The sequence below is a fragment of the Gymnogyps californianus genome, chromosome 1, assembly GCF_018139145.2.
Source record: "Gymnogyps californianus isolate 813 chromosome 1, ASM1813914v2, whole genome shotgun sequence".
Classification (NCBI taxonomy): Eukaryota; Metazoa; Chordata; class Aves; order Accipitriformes; family Cathartidae; genus Gymnogyps; species Gymnogyps californianus.
Genome location: NC_059471.1, coordinates 195,672,160 through 195,698,973, shown reverse-complemented (window position 1 = coordinate 195,698,973; position 26,814 = coordinate 195,672,160). Strand labels below are relative to the sequence as shown.

The window sequence follows — 26,814 nt, the reverse complement described above, 5'->3', positions numbered from 1 at the left end:
ACGGTTCTTACCATGTTTCTTATCACAACTAGCTATACTTTCATTTCTTATGAGCAAATAACATATCAAGAACTATTTCCAGAAAGCTCTAGGACAAATAATGTAAAATAAATACAGGTCAGATTCTGCCCTTACTCCCTATGCAAAACTGCTTCATCGATTTGTGAGAGATTTATTATGGGATAATCTGTTTTATAAAATTATTCCCACCAAAAAATACATAATATTGGTCACAGACTCTGAAGCTTTAATAAAGTATATATTCCTCCCAGGCAAGAAAAAGAGAAAAAAGTAAACAAATAGTTCAGTGTATATGATTCACTCAGTGTGTGTATATATATCATGTACACTTAATTTTCATCTTTTGAGATCACTTTTGAGAAGTAATCGGTCTACCGTAGATGATAATGCCATTTGTATCTTTATATCTTCACATTTCTAAGAACAGGATTTTTTACAGCAGTGGAAAAATGTGTAAAAAAGCCAACTGAATCCTGTTTAACCAATCACCAAAATATCCAGTTTTAATACTCTTATGTAGAATACATTTTGTTGGGTTTTATTTTTGCATTGAATAATGATGATGACTAATAAGTATAAATTAATAGGTTTATTCACCAAAAGAAGCAAATAATCTTTCAGCTATCACCTCTTTCTGCAACTGTTATTGACCAAATCTTCCGCTGATCGATGTGGAATGGCATCACTTGGATTTCACTAAGATTTCACTTGTTCTCCCTTAGTGTCCTAACCAAATAATATGTATAAATCAATGGAGAAAACAGAATTCTGAAAATGTTCTTCTAATCTGAGGGACCTGTTGATAAAGTTCCTGTCCCTCTTTGTTGGACAAGGCTTTCTCAAAGTCAAGGCATTAAGAGGTTGAAATCATAACAGAAGATAACTGGATACCTTTTTCATGTTAAGAAGCTGTGATCTATGTTTATTATTTAATTTTGTGAAAAAATATTTTATTTTTAGTTTGCTATTGAATTATTTCTCATGCACAAAACGGAATCACTTTGTCCTCATGCCTTGCCTTATTTAAAATAAATAAATAAATAAATAAATAAATGTTTGTATTTGTCATTCTCCATGGTGCTTTATTTAGTAAACTGGCTTCTCCAGAGCGTTAACATGTAACTCTGGATGGTGCTACTGATGAAGAGAGCTGCAGCCTAAAAAATACAGATTTCCAATTGTCCAAAAGGCAATGAAGATAAAAAGCCTGAAAAGATGATAAATTTATACCATAGAGTAAGGCGCTAGTTTCTAGCTGTTTCTTTATGTGTTGCCTTTTTTGTGGGGCCATAATTACACACTGATTACAGCTAGAAAAAAAGTCTCTGTTATTCTCCATCCTGAACAGTAATTACTGTGTTGCTGTGTTTCACTCCCATCCCTTTCTTTGCTCTTTCTGAACATTATCAGAGCTATTTCAAGTTTTAACATAGCTTTTGAGAAACATAAATTACAAAATATTGTTTACATTGTTTACAATGACGGTCGTCTTACAAATTATATATCAACTATTATATATTACTAACTAATTAACTTAGTGTAAGTGCATGTACCCATGAGACTGGAGAATGTTAAAATGAAAGGCTGACCACAGCTTCCCCGAGCTACATGATCTAGGTTGTGTTTGAATTTCTATCCCTTCAGATGCCCTCTCTTCAATTAAAATAGAGAACGTCAGAATTGGTCTACTGTAAGGAAGCAATCAGTCTACTGTAACAGAAAATAGTTCTATTCGTCTTAAAAAAATAAAATTCTTGTCCCTACCCCTCTGGCATTCTCACATTACACCAGATTTTGAGACAAAATTGGAGGGGCTGTAAATCACCCTTACTCAATTGACTTCCACTGGAACTGAGCTGATTTAGGCCAGCAGAAGAGGTCAGTGCTGAGAGCTCCAAATGCTCTCAGTCATGAAACAGGTCACTTGCAGATCATTAGGCTGTCTTAAAAATGATCTTACCAAAGTATATTTTGGCTTTTCTTTCTCTTTTTTAAAACTTTGGTATCCACTGAGGTCACAGTGAGTGAGCTCTCTACTGATTAAAATGTTTGAAACATATTTAAAAAGAGACCAAGGTTCTCACCACCACTTTCCATCAGTAAACTTTTTTTCCCCCCTCCCTCTGTCACAGAACTCCAGCCTCATGGGTATGAGTGAAAAAGTCTTAGTTATACAATGCTTGCAATAAGCGATACAGTAGTCACAATAAAAAGCATCCAACCTGGCAACACTAAATGTATTGTACCGCTGTCTATGTACCATGTTCTTAAAGATGCAGATATCTTACATGATGAGGTCAAATCTAGTAATATTTTTCGTGCAAATCCACCTGGTTTTCTGTTTGCCTTGAACTGTTCTTAATCACCTAAGGACTGAGAGAGAAATCAACAAAAGGCCCCATTGTCAGAACTCTTGTTATCCAAACCTGCCTTTTGGTTCTGGAGACGAGGTGAGAAGAGGGTAATTCTTCACCTGGGATGCCCCCAGAGCTCTCATTCAAATGAGCTCAGTCTAAACTGTTGTGGATTTCCACATACTCATCTGCATGAGCACATATGCATATGTACTTAGGCACTTGAGATTATTCAATAGCATTGGCCAAAATGTTTTTGGTGCAGTGGCATCTGAATATTGGATCACAGGATAGTTCAGGTTGGAAGGGACCTCAGGAGGTCTCTAGTCCAACCGCCTGCTCAAAACACAGTTGAGGTTGGAGGCTCAGTTTGAGGTTGGATCCCGGTGACTCAGGACTTTATCCAGTCAGGTTTTGAAAACCTCCAAGGATGGAGAGAGACTGCATATCTTCTCTGGGCAGCCTGTTCTGCTGTCTGAGCATCCTCATTGGAAAGAAGCTTTTACCAGTCTAAACCTCTCATTTCAAGCTATGCCCATTATGTCCTGTCCTTGCATCACACACCACTGTGAAGAGCCTGGCTCCATCTCCCTCTAGGCACTGGGGTTTGCTGTTTGGGGGACTTGACCCCAAAGCCATTTCTTCTCAAGGCTGAACAAACCCATCTCCCTCAGCCGTTCCTCACGGGGCAAGTGCTCCAGCCCCCTGAAAGGCTTAGTGGCTCTCTGCTGAACTTGCTCCCATTTATTGCTGTATTTCTCATATAGAGGGGCTCAAAACACATTTACACATCTAATGTACTGATGAAACACTTCAATGATTTTGAGGTTTTTCCCATCAGTCTGTACGCTAAAGGTTACGACACAAGTTATAAGAACAAGGAGAAATGAAACAGACTTGGTAAAATGAGATCAAACTGCACTTGGTAAATTGGAACATGAACTGCACACGATTGTGGCATTCTGCAGAGGAGTTTTGATTTCTCCAAAAGTGTATCTATAATTGTAAAATGTGTTGTAAGAAAGTAGATGGGAACATTTTGATTTTATTCAAGTTCAGGTGAAAAAAGACTTTTGACCAGCCTTAGGTTACTATAATAGGCTTATGATAATATAATGGTTATCACAGGTGGTCTTTTCTTTCGGTGTGAGAATCAGAATACCTAAGAAGTCATGTCCTTTTTCATTTCATTTCATTTCAGAGTGCATGAGAACAACCAAGCAGGTTGTCCTGGTTTCGGCTGGGACAGAGTTAACTCTCTTCTTAGTAGCTGGTACAGTGCTGTGTTTTGGATTTAGTGTGAGAATAATGTTGATAACACTCTGATGTTTTAGTAGTTGCTAAGTAGCGCTTATCTTAAGCCAAGGACTTTTCAGTTTCCCATGCTCTGCCAGCAAGCAGGTGGGCAAGAAGCTGGGAGGGAGCAGAGCCGGGGCAGCTGACCTGAACTAGCCAAAGGGGTATTCCATACCATGGAACGTCATGCTCAGTATATAAACTGGGGGGAGTTGGCCGGGAGGGGCGGATTGCGGCTCTGGCATTGGTCAGTGAGTGCTGAGCAATTGCATTGTGCGTCACTGGGTTTTTTCTCCCCCCCCGCCCCCCTTTTTTTGTTATATTCCTTTTCATTACTATTATTATTATTATATTACATTATTACTATTGTTAGTATTATATTTTACTTTAGTTATTAAACCATTCTTATCTCAACCCATGAGTTCTGCCTTCTTTCCCAATTCTCCTCCTCATCCCACCGGGAGTAGGGGTGGGGGGACGGGGAGTGAGGGAGCGTCTGTGTGGTGCTTGGCTGCTGACTGGGGTTAAACCACGACACAAGTGCTCACTGTCTCAGTGTTACAGTGATATGTACAAACTACAAAAGATTTGCGTTTTTGGGGTACATATTGCCAGTAGAAATCACTGATGAAAACAAAACTTCAGGCTCAGAATACTGTTATAAGATTGTACAATGGACTGCAAGACTGAAGCCTCACTCTGCTCGTAACAATTCATGCTAGGGGCTTTGCTGATATAGGTATGTAAAATATGACAATGTGAGTACCTCCTATCAAGAGGAAGCCTGTGCTTTAACAGTACTTTGCATATTTATTATGTTATTATTACTAGTGTACTAGCACCTAAAGGAGAGATTTGATTCCTGAGAAAGACCTTAATCACTAAGACTTTTAAGGAAAAGATGAGTATCAAATGTCTATATTTTGTGCTAAACTCAGTGTAAATTTGGTGTACTCAGGTGTATTTGTTGGATTCATCCCCTGCGAGGAATTAAAGTTGTTCTTCTGTGAACTCTAGATGGCCCTTGGCAGAGGGGAAAGGCCCTCAAATCCTCAAGATGGCTCTGTTTTTAGCTGTGTGAAATAACAGAACTTCAGACACTTTGGTAAAGTTTTGAGATTTAAAGGTGTTTATGCAGTTAAGGATGTTTTTGACTACTTTTTAATATTAGATGTCTAAATTGTACTGTAGGGACCTTTTTACTTTCCTGGGTGTTGTTTGTTGCTTTGTCATGAGCATCTTGTTCAGTACTATCTAATTTAGCATGTCTCAGCCAAGATAATTCTCAAATTTGCTGCAAACGCTCTGACACCATATCTTCTAACCCCCACCTCAAAAATACCATCTCCAGACAAATCTCTTCCTCCTCTCTCCTCCACTCTTTGTAGATAGTTGTCCTGATTCATGCAGAGGGAGTAAGTAGAGCAAATCGATTCTCTGTATCTGAAAGGGACAGCACTGTCAATGAGGGAACTGTTCTTCAAGATTGTGATTGTCACCGTTTTGCCCCGGTGAGGATGGGATGTGTGCAGCTGTAAGAGTGCTGCCAATGGAGCGTGTGCAGCAAACCTGCTAAAGGAGCAAACCCCCTTAATGTCCCTAATTTAGCAATGAAGCCAATCAGTTTTAATTAGTTTGTGATTAAAGAACTAGCTGTCTTCTGGGTTGTGGGAACAGTAGTGTTTGTGGGTAAACTGTCTTCCTGTTTTAGATTGAAATCCCCTTCCGGAAGCCAATTGTCCATGTCCTGTTCATGGCATCAAGCAGTCCATTAACTAGCTGCTTAGTTCTAATTTATGGTGCTCTTATTTTTATCAGGTCCTGAAGAAACACCTTTAATTAGAGTAGTGGGGAAATTACAGATTTTCACCTATTGAAAATCTTGTATTTCAGCTGTTCTCTACACAGCTTGTAGAACAAAGTGATGTTTCACCATCTCCAGAAAATCACATAGGTTTACTTTGACAGTAATACATGATAAAATTATAGCCTATAGCAATTCAAAGCTCTTGAACACATGTTTTTGATTCTGACAATCGAAAATTGCCTTTTGTCTTACGGAAAAGTGAAAAATGGAAACAAAAAACTATTTAATTTTCTATGACACTGTAGCATGTTTTCCTACTGGTTATACTAAGTGAAATCAGCTATTTCTTTTCCTCATCATGCCCTACTTCTTGCAGTGTGATAGGATCATTAAAATGGGACACAGCAGGAAGAGACAGTGGATAAGACAAATGGAAAAGTTAATGCAACATTTTTTCAGCTTTCGTTATTGTAAAAAGTTACCATTGGATCTTGTGTATTGTATTGGATTTGCATGGCAAGGTTTTGGTAGCGGAGGGGCTACAGGGGTGGCTTCTGTGAGAAGCTGCTAGAAGCTTCCTCTATGTCCGATAGAGACAATGCCAGCCGGCTCCAAGACGGACCCGCCACTGGCCAAGGCCGAGACAACCAGCGATGGTGGTAGCGCCTCTGGGATAACATATTTAAGAAGGGGGAAAAAACGGTGCAACAAACTGCAGCTGAAGAGAAGAGTGAGAATATGTGAGAGAAATGACTCTGCAGATACCAAGGTTGGTGAAGAAGGAGGGGGAAGAGGTGCTCCAGGCACCGGAGCAGAGATTCCCCTGCAGCCTGTGGTGAAGACCATGGTGAGGCAGGCTGTCCCCCTGCAGCCCATGGAGGTCCACGGTGGAGCAGAAATTCCCTGCAGTCCATGGAGGACCCCACACCAGAGCAGGTGGATGTGCCTGAAGGAGACTGTGACCCCATGGCAAGCCCACGCTGGAGCAGGTTTGCTGGCAGGACTTGTGACACCATGGAGGACCCACGCTGGAGCAGTCTGTTCCTCAAGGACTGCACCCCGTGGATGGGACCCATGCTGGAGCAATTCGTGAAGAACTGCAGCCCGTGGGAAGGACTCACGTTGGAGAAGTTTGTGAAGGACTGTCTCCTGTGGGAGGGACCCCACGCTGGAGCAGGGGAAGAGTGTGAGGAGTCCTCCCCCTGAGGAGGAAGGAGTGGCGGAGACAACGTGTGATGAACTGACCGCAACCCCCATTCCCCGTCCTCCTGCGCCACTCGGGGGGGAGGAGGTAGAGAAAATCAGGAGTAAAGTTAAGCCCGAGAAGAAGTGATGGGTGGGAGGAAGGTGTGTTTTTAAGATTTTGTTTTATTTCTCATTATCCTGCTCTGATTTGACTAGTAATAAATTAAATTAATTTTTTCCCCAAGTTGAGTCTGTTTTGGTGGTGATGGTAATTGCTGAGTGATCTCCCTGTCCTTATCTTGACCCATGAGCCTTTCGTTATATTTTCTCTCCCCTGTCCAGCTTCGGAGGGGAGGTGATAGGGCAGCTTTGGTGCGCACCTGGCGTCCAGCCAGGGTCAGCCCACCACATATATGCTTAAATTGGTAGTTGTCCCTTTGCCATGAAAAGTATTCTTTCTTTCCCTTCCTTTTCAGTTGCAGTTGAAAAAATCCTCCCACTGTTTCTTCCTGAAAAAAGCCACTCTATTTCCACATGTGAACTCTATCATGCGTCCTTCTGTCTGGTCCAGCTCCAAAAATTTCCTCTTGGAAGTCTGATACTGTGAATACAGACCCAGTAGTAACTCATAGTGAAATTATTTTAAGATTTATTATTACATTTATTTTCATTTTATATTGGTTTTCATTGCATTTGTCTTGAAATCTTTTTGCATAATTGTCTCCTTAACAGCAACATGCAGCCCTGTAAATTAATCCAAATATGACATATGTTCTCATAGCTATAGTCAGTTCTTGCAACAACTGTAAGAAAACATAACAACTGAATTTTTGTTCTGCTGGATGTGAGTCTCTATCCCCATAGCAGCTGACTAAACAGTAGATAGTATGTGAGATGCTGTTTTATACTAGCTATAGGCTTCATCTGAGGACTGCAAAGTTGTCACACAGACCTGCAACAAAAAGTGATTAAAGAGCACTGGGATGATGACAGAGTAAGCAAAGGAAAACAATACAAGCCACTGAGGATGAACATTAGGGGTGGGATGAGTGGTTGAGGGAATCTCAGGTCTTGGGTTAAGGGAGCGACACCCGGGAGTGAGTGGAGTACGTGGGGACAAAGAAGCTAAACAGTGGAGGAGAAACCATTCTCCAAGGAAATGCTGGACACCACAGTGAGTTTATCCAAGGCTTGACAAAAGGGATGTTTTGTTCATTGAACTCTGTTTAAATTCAAGATTAACAAAAGACTCACCTTTTTTTTTAGTTGGGATTTATCTTGCATAATACTTGTTCTCTAGGAGTTAACTATGTAGTCTAAGCTAGTCACACAAGAAAGTCAGTTCAGGAGGGCACTTTTACCTGTTTTCTTAAATGCTTATTTTCAGAGAGGGTGAGTGAGTGTTCTCCTTGGAAACAAAAAAACCTTTCTTTAGGTTAGACAATTAACTGTTAGATCACTAAAGCTGCATGAGATGCATCCTGCCTAAGCAACTGACTGCAAGGAAATACCACAAGCTGAGGAAAGCTCCTCTTCAGGAGCAACAAAAGTTATTCAATATTTGATGTGAAATCATGACATCAAAACACTTAGTTTGAGTGGGAATTCACATACATTCCAAATCTATATTTAAATTCTCTGCATAAACAAGCTATCAAATATTCATTGCAGAAATGGCCCTAATGGGATGTTGCTGCCCCTTAGCTTGCAGACTTCAAGCCAAGCCAGAACAGACATCCATCACACATGGTCGTCATTTGATGCAGGAGCAGATAATTCAGCCCAGCTCTCTGATATCAGAGAAGGGCTTCCTACGTAAAGGTCTTTCCATCAGCTCAGCTGAAGAGGCCTTAAATTCCTACAGAAGGATTAGTAACAAGTATCTATAGGTCTTGAAAGGGGCGTAATAACATCTCAAACTGATACTTGTCTTTTCTTTGGTAAATAGCTGACTATCAACTCTTTGCAGCCTAAATTAGTCTGCTTTTGTGGACCTTCTCACCAAACTAAAGGAAAATGCTTAAACCTCTGTAGTTGTTAATATGACTAGTTCAGATGTTGCAATATTTTTGGTGAAGTTTTGCTGTAACTTAAGTCTTTAGTCCCCAGACAGACTCATACCAAATAGTGGCCACAAATACTTAAGAAAATTATGTGCTTGGATACCTCTATGTCTGTTTATACTTCCAACAAATGCTTTCCAATTGCAAGAAAGGCCTCTCTTAAGCAGCATCTCAATCAAGTTTGTAGCTAAAAATAATACTTGTGAGGACAAAAGTCCCTAGAGTTTCTGGTCTGAAGCTTAAACTTAAAAGCTCTCATGGTCAATAAGCAGAGGAAAGGATTTTTATACATTGCTATGCACTGAAGGTCCTCTGAGATTAAATGCTAACAGACATTGAATAAATTCAGTTGCTTGTATTGAATGTTTTCTCTTTATGACAGCCATTGCTATAGGCCTTGTAGTTATACACTGAAGTCTGCATTAGAAGTGCTTGCAGCCTGTGGGGTTTTAGAGTGATATCAGTTATTTCCACCTATGTGCCTGGACTAGTACACTAGCAATTTCTTCCCATAGTCAGAAATTCCCATGGGTAATCCGTGTTAGAAAATGCAGGTTCTGTCTACATACTCACCTCAAGATCTGAAAAGATGCCCCTTTTTTTGATTTGTTTTAAACTTGAGAAATTCAGCAAAATATTTGGTTGTTTATTCATGCTGACACTCACCTATATACTGACACTATTCTGAGAGATAAAGAAATGTGGGATTTCTCCAAAATTTTGTGTTCTTGCTTGTCATACATACCTAAAGGAGTGTGCTAGGCTACTGGGGTGCAGGACTGAATTGCTTAGCATGTCTTTGGATCCCAGTTATAAAATGAACAGGATACATAGCTGTGGTAAATTTTCATAGACTTTACAGAAGTTGAAATAGGATGGAGACTGACAAATGCTTCCACGTTATTGCGTTCTTTTATCTGCTATTATTAATGAAAACATTTATGTTTATGGGTACAGAAATTCAAGGTAAAGTCAAAAAGGTTGACTTAACTTTGAGAGTTAAAGTTCGAACAACATTTAAAATATCTTTGATCAAGTAGTCCTTAGATCTCTGTGTTAGCAAACAGTGAGCAAGTTTTCTCCTTTATCTTCATGTTATTTTGTTCAGAAAGCTCAAATAAAACTTTTGACATGGTTTAATTATGACAAACACACCTCTTTTTATAACAGAATTAATTTTTTTTTTCTGTACTGTTTTGATTGGGTCAAAAATTGGTAAAATAACATTCCTTATTCACAAATCTAACTGACAACTTTTGAGGCTGAAATTCCCTATTTTTGTAGAATTTAGGGAATGGTAATTAATGGTAAAACTCATGGTTTTACATTTGAAACTGAATTTTGTTTGTTACTATATACTGATATATGTAAAATAAAATCTTAAATCTGACAAATATATAAGTTGAACTTACTTCTGCATTAGATTTTTATTTTTATAGGTAAAGCAGAATAGATATAGAGGGTTAAAAAAGTGCAATACCATAGTAATATAGAATCAAATCAACTGCTTTACTTTGATACACACTAAAACTAGAAATATAAAGGAATGAAAGAGACAGTGGAGCACTAGTACTTCTAAATGATATATGGTACAACATTTGCAGAAGTATAAGGCTCAAGCAAAACTGAGATGTGAATCTGACTTCAGTACCTTTTCTAAAACAAAAACAGAAGAAGCAAGAGGGGACTTGAGTAATATTTAAATGACTTTGTAAATATTTAGGAAACTTGCAAAATGCATGGAATGAATTATAAAGAAAGCTTTGCAAAATTTGACCATGGTTGCTCTTTGGCATAAAACCTGGAGAAAATCTAACAAAACCTATTGTGATGTCAGATTTATTAGTTGCTGTGGCTCCTTGCTTAGTAATGCAACAGTCTCTCTCCCTTTTATTTAAACTTCTACAATGTCTTCCTTTTTTCTGCAGGTATTTCTGGAGTGGGTATATGCTCTCAGGTTGTCAGACGTAGCTAGAAAGTGAACCAGTATAGGCGAACAGATCTCTGCCAGAGCACCATTTTTAGAGGGCAAGAATCTTCTGGCAGTAACACTGGTAATGCTCTGCCTGCAGTTTCAAAGCTGCAATCTGTTGATAACAAAGGCATGTTACTTTTTAAAACTTATACCGAGCTTAAAGTTTTGTCCATACTGAATAATATATTCCTACATGGGCAATTCTATTGATATTGACTAGCCTGAAAGAAATATTGCTTATCCCACTGTATTTTTGATACACCTTTTCTTTTAAATGCATGGTGCGGTTCTTAGTGTGGTTTGCAGAAACGATATCCAACGGTGTCTGCTCATTATTTGAATGCAGTCATTACTGTTCAGCCTAACATATACATCACAGCAAATCTTGGCTTAGCAAGATGGTATTTTATACAATACTGCCGCCGTTAGATGTAGTAGACTCAGGTTTTAAATGTTTGAGAATTCTGGATGCCTGTGTTCTCCAACTCTATACACTGTTTCAAGGAGCTATAATTAACTAATGTGAAGGCATTAACTAGAAAAAGGAGTTTTTCACTCTGGTAACAACATTCAAACTGCTGTTGGGGACTCTCTCAAAGCACAGAAATGAGGAAAAAAAAGAATCTATTAGTAATGCAACTTCAGTTTGTTTTTCTAAGAGAATACACTCTAGTAAATGTCACATACAGTAGTAGGAACAAAAAACCCAATATGACTAGAATAATGGTTTAATTCCACTTTGATATATACTATTGTGCATTTGTTAGAAGTGTTTTACCAAAACAAATTTCCGACTTACTGTGAAGGTCAGGAAAAATGTTATGGTATTTCCAATGAAAAATATTTGTGGGAAGGGATAGAATTTTTAAGGTACTTCATTTAAAGAACCAGGCAAACAAAAAAAGCTAGTTTCTCATTTATGGTGATTGAAACATATTCACTTATGTGAAATGTTCTTTTTGCTATTTTCTGTTTGAAAAGTGTTTTAAAAATATGAGGTTTCAGCCTAGTTCTGGGTAGGAAGTATTTTAAAATCTCCACATTATTCTAGGGACTGAAAAACTGTTTCTTTCTCAGACTTTCACTAATTGGTCTAGCTGTCTTCTTTTTTTGTGTGTGTGTGTGAGTTAGTGTAGAGAGGCATAACCCCAGAAAAATTACATCAAATACCAGTTCATTAAGCCACAAAACCACATCTGTCAGTTGTTGGAGGATAGAGGGTCAAACTGCTTCATTTCACTATCATTGCTTCTACATTCTCAATTTTCTTTTTGGAATGGCTGAGAAAATTGATATAATCCTTAACTTCCTCTCTGAATTGCTTCCTAAAGTGACACCATACTATTACAGAGGAGCCACAGGTTTTGTGATGCTTTCTGCGAACTAACTCATGCACATAACAAACATCATAGTTACTATGCAGCTATTAGAAAACTCAACTCCCCCACCATAAAAGTATATCATCCCCTTAAGTCTGAGTAAGAGAAGATGATGATCTGTACTGCATTATTTGTTCAGAGAGAGCAAACTCTACAATGTGTGAGGAAAACAGCTGAATAATTGAGAAGACTTCAATGGGAGCAACATATGCTCCTGGTGTTTCCTGCTGAGCCCGCTGAAATGGCTTACAGTTACAGATGTCAACTTTCTGAGAAAAAACTGTTGCTGCAAAGATGGGAAGTTCTAACCAATTCTGACAAATAGAGGACTATCATGCCTGAGCTGAAGAGTAGTGGGAGCCTGCTTACAAATTATTGTGATTTAGTTATGATTGTGATTGGCACGCACAAAAAGATCAATCTCAACACAATAATATTTATCTTTGATTTCGTTTGCTTCCAAGTGCAGCTTAAGTAAAACCGTTTTGTGAGCCAAGTAATGGGGATAAATAATTTAGCAGTGAGTAAAAAATGTGAATTGTAACTGTGAACTGAAACAATGTTATTAGATATCCAAGATCCAGATTTGTCAAACCAGAAGTTTGGAAAAAAACCCCAAGAGTTGCACAGATGCACCAACTGTCTTTAAGCAGTAACTATGCACAAGCATATGTAACAAAGGCAGGTAAAGGGAAGCAAATAATAGAATAAAAGCTGTTCATGAGTAACCATTTTGCCTGTTACCATTTTCACAATAATTTTTATTGTCATTTTTCTCCCCTGCTCCACATAACTTGTCCTCCCACCGTTACCCCAGAAAGATTTCTCCCCTTATTTAGAGCACAGTCCATAAAAGAGCTGATTTGTCACTCAGCACATGTGAGAGGGGACAGGGTGGCAGAAAAGCGGATAGGAATGTGAAAGGAGGGAAGAATACAGGCTCTCGGAAAGGGATCTTTCCTTGCCGGTGACAAATCCATGGTTAGGAGATCCCTGGCCCTCTTACAGTAGGACTTCTGTCACTGCAAAGCCAACTGAAGGACAAGACATGCAGGTCTTGGTATTTTTTTTTAAGCTGTTTTTTTTCTCCTGATAAATACTGATTTTGACCAAAATCACCAACCGTAAGAGTGAGATACATAAATCAAGCAATAGCAAACATAGAAATAAGTGGCTTACAATAGTATAAATAGAAATCTATAGTCAGCAGTTGAGTTTTTCAAGCAAACATAGAATATTAGTCCATTGCTAGATGTATCAATAATTGCACAGAAAAATCACAAGTATTACATTAATATTTTCAGGTTAGTGAAATGAAAGATGTAACCCTACCAGATGATGATGAAAAAGTAATTTCCATTTTAACTAAGTGAAAGACTATGAAACATTGCAACAACTAAAGGTGAGAGTTTTTAAAAAAAAAACATTTCTATAATTTCCACCGGAGAGTTTTCGGAGAGGAAAGTTGGAAGTTTTCTGAGTTTTTAATGTGGATTTTGATAAGCTTTTGAGAATTAGTACCCCAAAACAATGGAAGAAGGCTTACACTGAGTCAATATTTGAACTGAAAATGAAAAGTGAGCTGGCCAGTTGTGTTCCAATCAGTCCTAGACAAAACCAAAAAAAAAAAGGAGATAGATAAGAAAAAAAACCACCATTGACTAGAGATTAGGAGACATCTTGAAGCATCCTATTTCCTACATGGAGCTCTAGTTATGTGTTCCTACTTTCTTGTCTCTAACTGCACTATTTTTCTAAGCTTGGAACCTGAACTTATGATGATTATTCTGTCAAAATTAGGATCCTATTCCCATGCGCACTGCATCCCCATACGACATATCTCTAATCCTCTAAACTGTGGAGCCCAATTCCTGTCTCCCAAAGCTGGCCAGTGCCCAAAACCTTTCTCAAACCCTGCACCCTCACAACATTGTTCCAATCTGAAGCTCTAACCAGCTGTTGTATACAAGGTCCTTGACTTCGACCTTTGGTCTTCAAGTAGCATAAATTAAGATTTTAACTAGATATATGGGATGGATTCTTGAAACTACAGAAATAATAATGAGAGATAATGTAGGCTGCACTTTTACATAAATTGCTTTCAATAATGCTAAATGGAAACAGAAAGATTTGTGAGACAGCAGGAACGGGATTGCTCAGAAATGTTAGGTGAACTGGCAATTTCCAGAAACAGGGCAGTTAAATAAATAAGTATTTTTTCCCTATATCACAAGTTACAAAAGAGGTATATCCATTTACCTTATTTAGAACTTTTTATATTCTTAAGAGAATAATAACTAGGAACTCTACTCTGAAGTTTTCCTGTTGCCATGGTCTTACACGCGTGCAGAAGTTACTTCTCCATATGCTTTAAAATCATCATTAAGAACATGGTTTCTAAAACTTAGATGAATTATGCTACATTTATCACCTAGCAGATTAGTCCCCTGCTGGAGAGATCAGCAACTTAAGTTTTGGTTGTTTAAGACAGTTGTTTGTATTCCACAGGTGATATTGTCACCCAGGTATGAATTCATTATCTTAGCTACATTGCATTAGTCTTTATTTACTTACTGTATGCTGTTATTAAGTTTTTAATTAAGATACATTTTAATTTATTGTTGTAAAGGCCTAATTTCTCTTAATTATGTTCCCTGAAATCTCTTGATTCCCAGTTCATACCTAGGAAATTGACAATGTCACCTGCTTCGCCTTCCCCCCCAGACTAGTAGCCCCAGCCACATCCCCTTATCCACCTAATCCACATCTCACCTTCCTACTGTTATGCTCCTTATCTTTCTCTGTCACAGCTGAGTTCCACCATCCTGAGCAGGATACATAATTATTTCTGCAGCACAGGAACGACAGGAACAAAGGGGGAAACGATTAGAAGGTATGGAAGCAATACCTCCTGCAACTGTCCAGGTTGTCACTCCTGCTCAGGAAGTGCAAGAGTAGCTCTAGCAACTCTTTCACCTGTACAGGCTTTTATAGGATCATTCCCGTGGCTCACTCTAGGGTTCCCAAAAGAGATTTCAAATGGAAGGAGCCAGCAACAGCTGACACTTTTCCTGGGCTAGCGTTACACCTCTCCTAGCTCTTCTCTAGCCCAAGATGACAACATTAGTACACGTGTCTATGTATTTTCTCCATTGGTCAGGGAAAGTCTTGACATCTTGCTGAAATTCCCCACAAGCTTGCACTTCTCAACAGATGGATTGGAAGACCTGCTGGAAAGCACCATGGCACATTTCCCTGGATTTCCTTTGTTTGGAGATCAGAATAGGGAGGGTTGGTGTGTGGTGGTTGTGGTTCAAGTGGTTCAAGTGTGTGTAAAATCTTGCCTTGTAGAGCTGAGAGTGAAGCTACAAATGAAACTGTTATTACTTGATATACAAGTCTGAAAAAAAAATTATAATCTTGTCTTCCAAATGTGCAATATTATCTCCATAGGAGCTGACCATAGTTATGGCTTAGACAATATGCATCATTTTACTGCTATACATTAACATTTATTTAGGACAGCATAATGTAATTTAAGTTGATGAGTTCTTGTCATCTTTATAAATTATTTGTTTAGATATTTGAGAATTCTAGAACAAGGATATGAAGAGAAACCTCAAAAAGAAAGAGCACTTAATCCAACTTGTTGGTTTTTTTAGTTATGCAAAGCACAGGGACTCTTGTCTATTGCCTTCTGGGTTTGACAGGTTTACAACTGACAATTCTGTGTTGTTCCTCACCCCTTTGTATGTACGGAGACACATACAGTCCCAATAAATTCATTTTTTTCTCTGTAATTTATATGATAAATTAGTTTATGATCACATATCTGTGAAGAGTAAAGGTAAAATGTTATGCTGTGGAAGAAATTTATGCAAATCCTATGTGAGTTTAAACTACAGTATAACACAGGGGAGTAGAATACTGATTTTTCCCCCCTTTTAAGATCTGTACCCCTTAGTACAATGTACTTGCTTAAGTGTTTGCAACTCTTAGTGTTTTATGACTTAGCATTTATTACAGAAAATGATCCCCTCTGTCTTTCACCAGCCCCCCACCCTTCAACATACACATCCATCCGCCTGATATGTGAGGGGAATTATATTTATCTTGGCAATTAAAGTGGATATATCTCCTTCAAACTCCTCCTGTCCTGACCATGCTGTTTAGAGGATGTGGAAGCTCTGGGGAGCACATACAGGTTATTGACTGCTGTGTGCCTGCAGCAGTTCTGTAAACCCTGTCCTTCACTTGTTGTCCAGCAGTCCTTAACAAGGCAGGAACAATTAAGGTGGGGATCATGAGCTCTACCCATCACTTACTGTTGGAAGCTAGTTCCCAAATGAAATGAGTTAATAAAATTGCAATCTAATTAAGCTTTATCTCTTCCATCCTTCACATTTTCTTTTATGTCTGGGCAATGCATTGCAACTAATTGTGTAATTTCCAGCATGTGCAAGGAAAAGTTTTTCTGTTTTTTTATTTGCAGTAGAGTCACACTATTTACTATTATTTACCAATCATTAGATAGCATGTCTTGAAAAGTGTCTATGAAGTTACTTGTAACAAATCACAAAAATGAGTTATATGCTTTCCTCTCCAAATGGTTAGTACCTTTTCAAGAGGTAGTGATTTTAATTTTTTTTAACTAATCCCTGAGGAGAAATAAAAGCACATCATGATTTTTCAAGGCTATCTATCGCTCCCAGTGCTCAGGGATGTTTAAAGCACAAAACACTACTGACTGATTGTCAGATTACAAATTTGTTCATACATTATCATTGTAATGTGAGATGGTGGCACTGAAGTGCAGCAGGCAAACAGAAGAAGGGCTTCTGAGTAGACTCCCTGGCTTTTTTTTTCATGTCATATGGGCTTGCACATTTTGTCTAAAGAAAGATCTTGTGTACAGTATATTTTCAGGCATAAACAATGCACTTTTAAAAACTTGGATACAACAAAACTGATATCTTGAACTGATAAAAACTTGTGTTTAAAGATAAAAAAGAAACATAAAAAATAAGATATAGCATGTTAAAATAAAAAAAAAGATGCATAAACTTTTGGTTCATTTCTAAATAGTCTTAAATAATGTGAATAGATTATTTTCAAACTGAATGAGTTGTTAATCTGATAGGTATTTATTCTTGTGTTCTCTGAGTCAATAGGAACTTGACTGTAGATTTCAGCAGGGCAGATTTCACATCAAGATCTGCAGAGCCCTCTTTCCCTGGTAAATGAAGATTTTGAGCCTTTGAAATCAGTGGCTGAATTCCTATATAGGGCATGGGATTTCATGTTGGTTGTCTGCTTAAAATATAATTTTCCTGAACTCTATTTTTTAACGTTTCCTCTTAGTACTATCACCTACGAATGCAAAAGGTTCTTTGGATTTGGATATAGATGATTAATGTGGGCAATTCCTGCAGAATAAAAATTTCATAATGTATTGATTTGCTCTGTATTCCCTCTGAAGGAAAAATGTCCCTGTAGGAAATAGCAGACAGTACATGGTTCTCGACATGAAGCATAATTCATTAGTAAATACAGGAAAAAAAGTTTCAGAATAAGCACTTTTCAATATGGAGACAGATGGCCACATCATTTGGCAAGCATTCAGCTTTTTTCCCCGACATGTTTAAATAATATTTGTCAAACAATAGACAGGGATAAAAATCAAGGTAGCCTTAAATTTATCTGAGACAGAATGGCAGGCTGCTGTAGAAGTGTCCTATAAATAAAAATAAACAGCTGTTGAATGAAAGTCAATAAGGTGGAAAGAGAGTTTTTCAACTAGATTGCAGAAATACATATATCTATACTTGTTTTTCTTGTAATGAAATTTTCTGTCCTCTTTCCCAGCCCAGAACTCAACATACTGTTTATATACCTGGCACAGTGTACAATGATTAGAGGCAAAACCAGATGGCCATATTTTTCCTTGTCTTGTTTATTTAGGTGATGGATAGATGAGTCCTAACTTTACCTATCAATCTGACTGTAATTATTTATGTTCTACTGTGAATTTTTGCACGCAAATACTCATGCACGTACACATACATACACACAAACAGAAGTAAACTGACTCTTTCTCTTTCTTCCTTAGGCTTAGAAAGAATTGCAAGAGATTCAGCCTATGAGCAAGAAGGAAAAGTTCAGTTTGTAATTGATGCAGTATATTCCATGGCCTATGCACTACACAACATGCATAAAGATCTCTGTCCTGGATATATTGGTCTATGTCCAAGGATGAGCACAATTGATGGTAAAGAACTGCTTAGCTATATCCGGGCAGTAAACTTTAATGGTAAGTTACATGTACTGGTTTTTTCCCCCCTTTTTCTTCTTTAAATGTTTCAGAAGTGACAAGATGTGTTTTCTTCTTTATATAGGATACTTTAAGGCACAGTGGAAAACAGGATTAGAAGCAGTTCTCATTTAACCAGAACTGTGAGTTTTTCCACCTGCTTTGAAACCCCAGGTGTATTTTTCATCTTAACATTAAGCTGCTCCCAAAAGAGACAGATGTTAAAAATAAGAACCTGTCGATCAAAATATTCCAGTGAAAAGGTGCTATTATAGAAACAAGTTGAGGACTCATGCAGACCTATTGACAGATTAAAATCCTTTGACAGAGGTTGCTTATGTGTTTGCAACAGAATGAATTGAAAAAAATACCCTTTTGAAAATTGCCTTCTGAAATTACTGTTAACAATTTCCTTACAAAAGTGAAGACCGAGGAGTTTGCTTTCAATTTGCATATTTAAATCTCAATTAAAACACTCACTAGCAGTTCCAGCTTCTTTTCCATTTCATTGTTTTTGACTCAGTGATTTAGTGAGCTTTAACACAACTACAATATATATTTTTAAACAACACTACATAATATTCTATGCAGCTGGGATCTGCCTGCTGGCGAAATGTAGTTACAGATGCTTATGCTGTTAACAGTAGAGGCAAATAAAGAACAGGATTAATTTATGAATGTAGAATTGAAAAGGGTAGAACATTCTTGATAGCGAAATAAAGTTGTTGAAAACCTACATTATTTCATTAAAGTTATAATTATTGTAGACTACATTTACCGTCATTTCACAAAGAAATGGAACAATGTTCTTTGCTGTACTTTGGTTGGGTTTTTTTCCCAACTTGGTGGTAATTCACATACTAGACATGCCTCCTGACTATGCAGAGAGAAGCACTGTCTATCACAATTTATTCGAATGACCTCAGCTGCCAGCCTTTTTGAAAAAAGCACAAGGTCATTTTGAATTTAGCTTCCAAGTGGAAGCTTTTTTTGCTTTAGGTAATATACCAGACCATTTGGTTGATATGAATGTTGGCTGTCGTTCGCAGTTTTTTCTTCCGATGCAATTTGCATGAAAAGGGAATCCCTGTCTCCAGGAATATAAAGATAAAAGGAATGTAAATGATTCTGTAGCGATTTTAAAGAAAACCTGGAGCAAAATATGTTGCTGGCAAATGGGAAATATTGTTGTGATGACAAAGGTAGGCAGCATATTGTAAGGTTTGCAGTGATAATTATCTACTTTTCTAGTAGATATTCTTCTGGGTCTGTGTTGTTAAAGCACAAAGTGATCTATTTTCATTTGGTGAGCATGAAAGTTTAGCATAAAAAGATAAGCTGTACATTTTATACAAAACCTTTCTCTCACTAGATTGTTGTACTTCATCAATACCTGTCATGATTTCTCTGGCTGACTCTAAGTATTGCAACAAGGGGAGATGAAAGAGTGGGATAAAGCATTCTGGACACTAATGAAAAAGTATCTGTTTTTGAACCAATGATTTACTGAAAGAGAGGAAAAAAGAAAAAAGAAAGAGAAAAAACCCCCAACATTTCTGTGAGGTTAACTTTTTGTCCCATGGGATATATTAACTGTTCCCTATGCTAGGCTAGTCCACATGATGTACTGGTGTACCAATTTTTTGGGTATGTTATAGGCCCAAATATTTCTTTTTCAGTCTTGCGTTGGGAGGCATAAGCAGAGGATGGTCTTTACCCCTTTGCCGTTTCCTATTAATCCCAAATTCCTGTTCCTCAGGACAGCACTGTCACTGTGCCTGACTTGGTTTACAGAGGTGAGTATTTACATAGATTGCCAGACCTCCTGTGCTGGGAGTTGGCAGTAGTGCTGTGTGTTGATTTTGACATGCATCCTAGGTTCAATCATTAATAATGTAGTATATTAAAAGTGAACTGATACATGAAAGGAAAACCCTGGCTTTTACAGCCATTCAAGGCAGCATTTTTCTATTCTAACTATCACAGGATCACGGCATTGCTGAAGTTGGCAGGGACCTCTGGAGATCACCTACTCCAACCCCCTGCTCAGATCAAGATCAGCCAAATCAGGTTACTTAGGACCATGTCCAGCTAGGTTTTAAAAATATACAAGGATGGAAAATCCTCCCAAATTCCCTCTGAGCGATCAGTTCCAATATTTGATCATCTTCACAGTAAAAAAGTTTTTCTTCTGCTTCAACAGCTTTTCCTCTGTTTTAGAATTAAGCCTCTGCTCTTCAAGATGATAATGATTTCTAATATCAAGAAGTAACTGGCATTTTTGAGACAGGCAGTTTTTCTTTTTATTTAATATCAGTTTCCCCACATGATTCTACCCTTATGCATATTAAACCAAGCTGTCATCTCTCTTAATTCAGTATATCCCGCTTAACCAAGGTAGTAATGAGTGGGTGCAAGTCCAATTAATATGCTGTCACATTCAACTTAGTGGGTTTCACCTCACAAAGTATGACCTGTATTATGAAGGACATCTGCCTGCCTTATGGAGGGTATTTGCAAGGGTAAGAAAACATACATATTTCTGTTTATTGGAGTAACTGTTTTGCTTTTGATTGCAAGTAATCACTTTGAAATATGTTTATTTTTGTTTACTTATTTTTATTTACAAATTATGAAGAAGATTTGTTCCCCTGAAGGATTCATCTGTGTAATATTCCATGACACCTTCATGGCTGAAGGGTGATCATGACGACCAGCGCAGTGTACTGATGTAATTGACGCGACATTTGTTTCAGCTTATTCTTCTACTAGTTGTATGCTAAATGCAGAAAATCTCACAGTTCAGCATGATTTTAAAGGGGATAGAACTTCTTCATTTGTAATAAGAATAAAGAAATTTATTTGTACATGAGATTTGAGTTACTGCTGAGTGTAGTCTCCTGTTTTACTATTGCCTGTGTTTTTCTTAGGACAGCTTGCAAAGTATGGTGTCTAAAAACAATTGCTTTTCATTTATAATGGGCAGTTTAATAATTAATTTAATTTCATAGGAAAAGAAACCTCTAACATGTAACTGGTACAGGCTATTGCTGTGTACATTGAAAAAGTTTTTAAACAACAGGAAAATATAAAGCCAGTGTGCTGAGATGCAGCATATTTAGTTCCCTGTGTTCTTGATGGTCACTGCTAGTAGACCATAACCAGCCCTTCTGGCTATTTCATCAAAGAATACTTAGAGCTTTCAGAATTTTCATGCTCCTACTTATCTTTGTTTTTCCCAGGCAAAAAGCAAATGTTGTCACTTTATGATGTTCTTATTTTAATAAAGGTGCCACATTTGAAAGATTTTCACTCTTTCTCTATGTATAGATTTATAGCTAGTATAAGGTAGTTGGTTTTTGCCTGCCTTTAGTCATGTATTTGTATTTATATTTACATTAACACACTGTAGTAGTTCCAGGGATAAATATCGAGAAAACATCACACACTATGACACAATATATTTACAGATATTACAATACGAGTCTTTCACTTAATCATAATGGTAAGGGTCAAACTTGACCTGTACTATCACACATACAAACAGACATCTTATTTGCTTTGATGGGCTACTCATCCTGTGGGTGAACAGGGATATTTGTTACTTTGACATCTTTTTAGGTGAGCAGGGATAAGTGAGAAGGGAGCAGAGAATAGGTGGAAGCACTGACTCCCCTCTGCTGTCAATACTTAGATAAATGTTGCCTGTTTCTGCAGGAGGTCACTGCAACATCACTTCCCCCTCCTGGTGAAGAAGAGACTTGAAATAAATTCTGAGTCTGACTGTGCAACCTTTTCTCTGGTCTTCTCTGGGACAAAGTAAAGCAACTATGTTGCTTGCTGGGATTTTGTGACAAATCTACAGTAACACTGGAACAGGTTGCCTGGAAAGGTTGTGGAGTCTCTGTCCTTGGAGATATTCAAAACCCAGCTGGACACGGGCAACCTGCTCTAGCTAAGCCTGCTCTAAGCAGAGGGGTTGGACTAGGTGATCTCCAGAGGTCCCTTCCCACCTCAGCCGTGCTGTGATTCTATAGCCCTAACTGGACTTGAAAGAAAGAAAAGTATATCACTTACCCTTGCTTTACAATATTAAATGCACATATGTTACCTTTACTCTATTTTTCTGGAACTAATTTTATAGTCTGAGTGGAGTAGTAAGCCTTGCTGTTATTTGGTTTTTAGATAAGTTAATTAAATGCCTTTGAGAAAAGATTAATTTTGGCTACTCACACACACACTTGCATGCAGCATCAGCCCCATTTAAAAAGCAAAGACGCAAAATGTCATCCTGAGAGGGCAGAATGATACCAGAGAACGAGAACATAAGAACAGAAACCAGCAGGCAAACTCAAACTAAGGTGTTGACACTTGTAAACTAAAAATTAATGATCACTTTACATTGTAATATTTTTTCCTGTGAAAGCAGTATCTACAGAGGACAGTTTTTAAAAAAATGAAGAATGGGGTTTCTCATGGAGAATTTTGAAGCCTCCAGAGAATCGTTATTGTGGAATCAGTCGTTTACAAAATTCATCTTCTCCTGCTATCTTTTGAAGTTGCTAAGACATCAATCTGTGCAAAATTCTCCTGACTTGATATTCAGCTCAGATTGTTTTAAATGTTTTCTTGAAGAAAGCTGACACCTCTTATTCTTTCACTGAGTACAAAATTTGCATTCTCAAATCATTATTTATCATTAGAACAGAAGCTTTAAAATTATGTCCTTTGAGGCTGATAAGTCTTGACATTTTTTAAGGCATTAAGCACAATAGAACTAAATGTCCCACTTAAAATGTACTGGAGCTATGCTCCTAACTCAGATTTTTAAAGACCCAACTCTCAAGTCTACAACTACTAATAGAGAAAAAACCCTTTTTGAAATAGTTGAAGTTAGGCACATCTGTGATTTTTAAAGTTATGAGTTCTTATTGTCAGTTCATAATTTAGAGGTTTGTACTGTCGGAAACACTTAGCATCATACGATGCCACTGGTACCATATTCTGATAGGGTTAAAAACTAAGTATAATAGGGATAATAGCAGATGAGTAGATCAGATAGGGACAAACAAGATTAACAATGAGTTGGGAAGGGCTGAACTCTGCTGACCTTGCTAGGATTCACTGTGGTAACAACTCTAGTTTCACTAATCTGTACTCTGCTGAAGAAAGAAAGATACTGCTTTCAGCTGCAGAAGTGGGAGTGGAAGGGGGAATACCTGCTGCAGTTTTATTAAAATCTGTGATGTTTGTTCTGTCATAAGTTAATCACATGACATAATTCCATGTAATTTTTTTGAAAGTCTTGGTGGTACAGAGGAATGTTTGAAAACATGGCTAAAGCTCACACTAACATAGACCTGAACTCATAAAATCCCAAATTCAAAATAGTTCTTTCTTTTCACATACTTTTGTCATGGTTTCAGAGGTGTCTAATTTGGCTTGTGAATGCACTGGGGCTATGGTAGACCATTTATAATAAAGAATCCTGACGTCTAGTTTCCCGTACCTTTATCTTAAATTAAGAAAGGAGTTGTTACCTCTGTTAATTTATTATTGGGGATGAGCAGGGGATGATTTCAAATAAGTTGTGCTTTGGCATGCGAATTATTTTAATGGAACTAATCCAGGTGGCTATACAAGAAACTAAAATTGCACAGTGGTCTGAATCACTCTTAATGGGTTTGAGTAATATATGGTTATAATGTAAGCATGTGCAGCAGGCAAAGCCTGGAGCTGCTGTGATTCTTAGGTACCTCATGAATCCATGTGATTAAAATCAGAGATTATGAAAATGCTGGGTGTGAAATTAGAAAGTAGAAACTAAAAGTAAGTACAATTTATAGCCGTGCTTTTGTTTATGCAGAGATCTCAAGTACTGATTAATTGAGCAATGTATATGCTCCGCATACAAAATTCATTATGTAGAACGTGACTGAGGTCAATTCTCTGTTTTGAGGAACAAGGTCTAATTCATAAAGTATTTCAATAATTAATATGCAAAGGAAGGTGATAAAGGATTTACCCTCATTACCCATGAAAATTGATTTGCATCTCCTGATAGGTGAGGATATTCAGATATATTAGAGTACAGTTTTCTAATATGATCAAGTAAAAAACTCAAGCAATAGTGAGGAGTAGTACAAACTAACCCTTGCCATTCCGAGTGAAAAGGTATCTGAGTGCAAAGAAACTGGATCCATATTGCATGTATTTTTTTACCTTTTAGTCACTGTAAGAAACATCACAGCTGCAGTTCTGCGGTGTTACTAAGCCCTTCAGATATCTTTATTACCTTTATTAACAGGAAGAAGACGTGCCACATATTTTGAGGAAAAGAATACCTTGACAAGCTTCCTAACTTAAATGTTTAAATTTAAAATCTCCTCTTAAATCTATCAAATCAAGTAAGAAAGTTTGTACAAGTTATTAATTTTTCCATGTGTCGATTTATGACCCCTTTGGTAAGACAACAGTTCTACAAGCCAGCAGGACAGTCACGAGGGGAAATGAATTGCTTTTTAGTACCTCTGTAACAGAATAATATGAGCCTTTTTCATTTTCCTACAACAACTTTTACTTATAAAATGAAATAGACACATTAGAGAGAATATCAAGGGAAAAAAATCCACAAGGATTTTATTAAGGGTATTTGGTAGTATAAATTAGCCGCATTTATAGTTCATTCATGTAAAAAGTGATCTAACTGGTAATAGCTGATAAGTGACAAACTCAAAAAATAGAGCAATTCTTCAGGGAGGTCACTGTCAGTGAAATTACCTTGACAAATCTTACATTCTCATATAAGGAGGAAAATAAGCATTTCTCTGTGTTAAAGGGAATGACAATGAAATCAGGTAGACTTAATACTGTAGGGCAGGAATTATCGTGAGGAGAGAATAAATTTATAATTAACAGACATTGCTGACATCATCAGACAGCGCTATTTAGTTTTCTACTCTAGGGAGATGTTGTATTCAGCAGTAATCAACCAAGTTCAGACCTATAGTCAAAGCAGTACTGGATTCAAGAGCAGGTTAGACATGTTAGACCTTGTTACCAAGGTCTTAAGCAAAACAGGGAGAATCCGAGCAAACTAAACACGACATCCAAGAGGAAAGTGATGGGATTCAGTTCCTCCCTCACAGACAAATGGGTTTCCCTCAGTTTCAGTAGCTGGTGAAGTCTACAGTAAGTGTCTAGTTCTCCATATCACGGATGGGAAAGGCTGATACCTTTAAAGGCTACCAGAGAGCAAGCCTGTCCATTAGCATTTAGGCACCATAGCAACTCATCTACTTCTGTATGTTTTTCTGCAAGCAGCTATGAGTCAGAGAGATTTTCTCAAAGGCTGGTTAAAGCATTTCTAATAGTACGAAATATTAAATATATAGAAGATAGTTTATCTTAGAAGCTTCTCTAATTTACTCCAGCAGAGGAAGCATTTACTGTTATTCCTGAGGATTAAGGTATCCAATCATTTTGGCCACACAGCAGGTTATGTTTTATGCTGAACAGATTGGACCCAAACTGTTGCTCCCCATAGTCTTAGCCAAATCTCTCCCTTGTAAGCCTGAAACAAAACTGATTTGATGCACAAATTCCTGTGGCGTTCTTTTTTAAATAGAGAGACTGTTTCTCTCAATTCTCCTGTTATCTCTATCATCAAAGTTGAACATTTGATAATTAAAGGTAAAATAATTTGCAGTAAAGATTTTAGTTGCAATTCTGTGGATTCTGTGCATAGCACACTCTCAAAATGATGATTCATTAGTGAGGCTTCCATATTAACATTTTTCAATTTGTACCAATTTCTTTAGGTTATTAATTTTTATAATTACATTAGCATTTAATAAAAAAAATAGTTTGGAATACAGGAAATACAGAATACTCTTTATTATTAGTTACACTTGGAAGCCTAAACTCTTTTAAGCAAAGTTATACGAGCCTACACAGCCAGATGGATTTGAAAATGGTGCTTCTCTCTGTTAATTACAGCTCTATTAACAAATTATCAGCTTGACTGGTACTCTACTTGAATATAGTTTTATTTGCTGATAGTTGAGCTATTTATGTGAAGGTAAGATTATTAGAGTATACTCAGCTACATTTCAGAGTATGAAAATTTGGACGTGTTTTTAACTACTGTATCAAAATTTACACACCAATCACTGCTTCCTCCTTAGACCCACCAATTACAATGGGTGAGGTTTATTATCTGGTATGATTATCTTTGATGCTGACTTGCCTAAATTTTAGGAGTTCAGCTGGAGGGTAAAAGGGTGTGGTACAACCGTTCTATGTTAAGTCAAGGGGAAGAGGTTTATGCCTCTGAACAGTTCCAGAAGGGAATTAGAAATATTTAACACAGCAGTGCTAACTCTGCTTTGAGATGAAGACAGTAGAAACACTGGAGTTTGGTAC

At 37.5% G+C, this 26,814-nt stretch overlaps 1 protein-coding gene across 1 annotated transcript in view; it reads left to right on the top strand.

Annotated features, from left to right (window-relative positions):
• The window catches only part of GRM8 (glutamate metabotropic receptor 8), a 353,252-nt gene that overhangs the window by 201,590 nt on the left and 124,848 nt on the right, over nucleotides 1-26,814 (top strand). Inside the window, exon 6 of the mRNA XM_050893816.1 lies at nucleotides 18,190-18,390. Within this exon, the coding sequence (XP_050749773.1) occupies nucleotides 18,190-18,390 (201 nt within the window). The remainder of the gene's footprint in view (nucleotides 1-18,189; nucleotides 18,391-26,814) is intronic.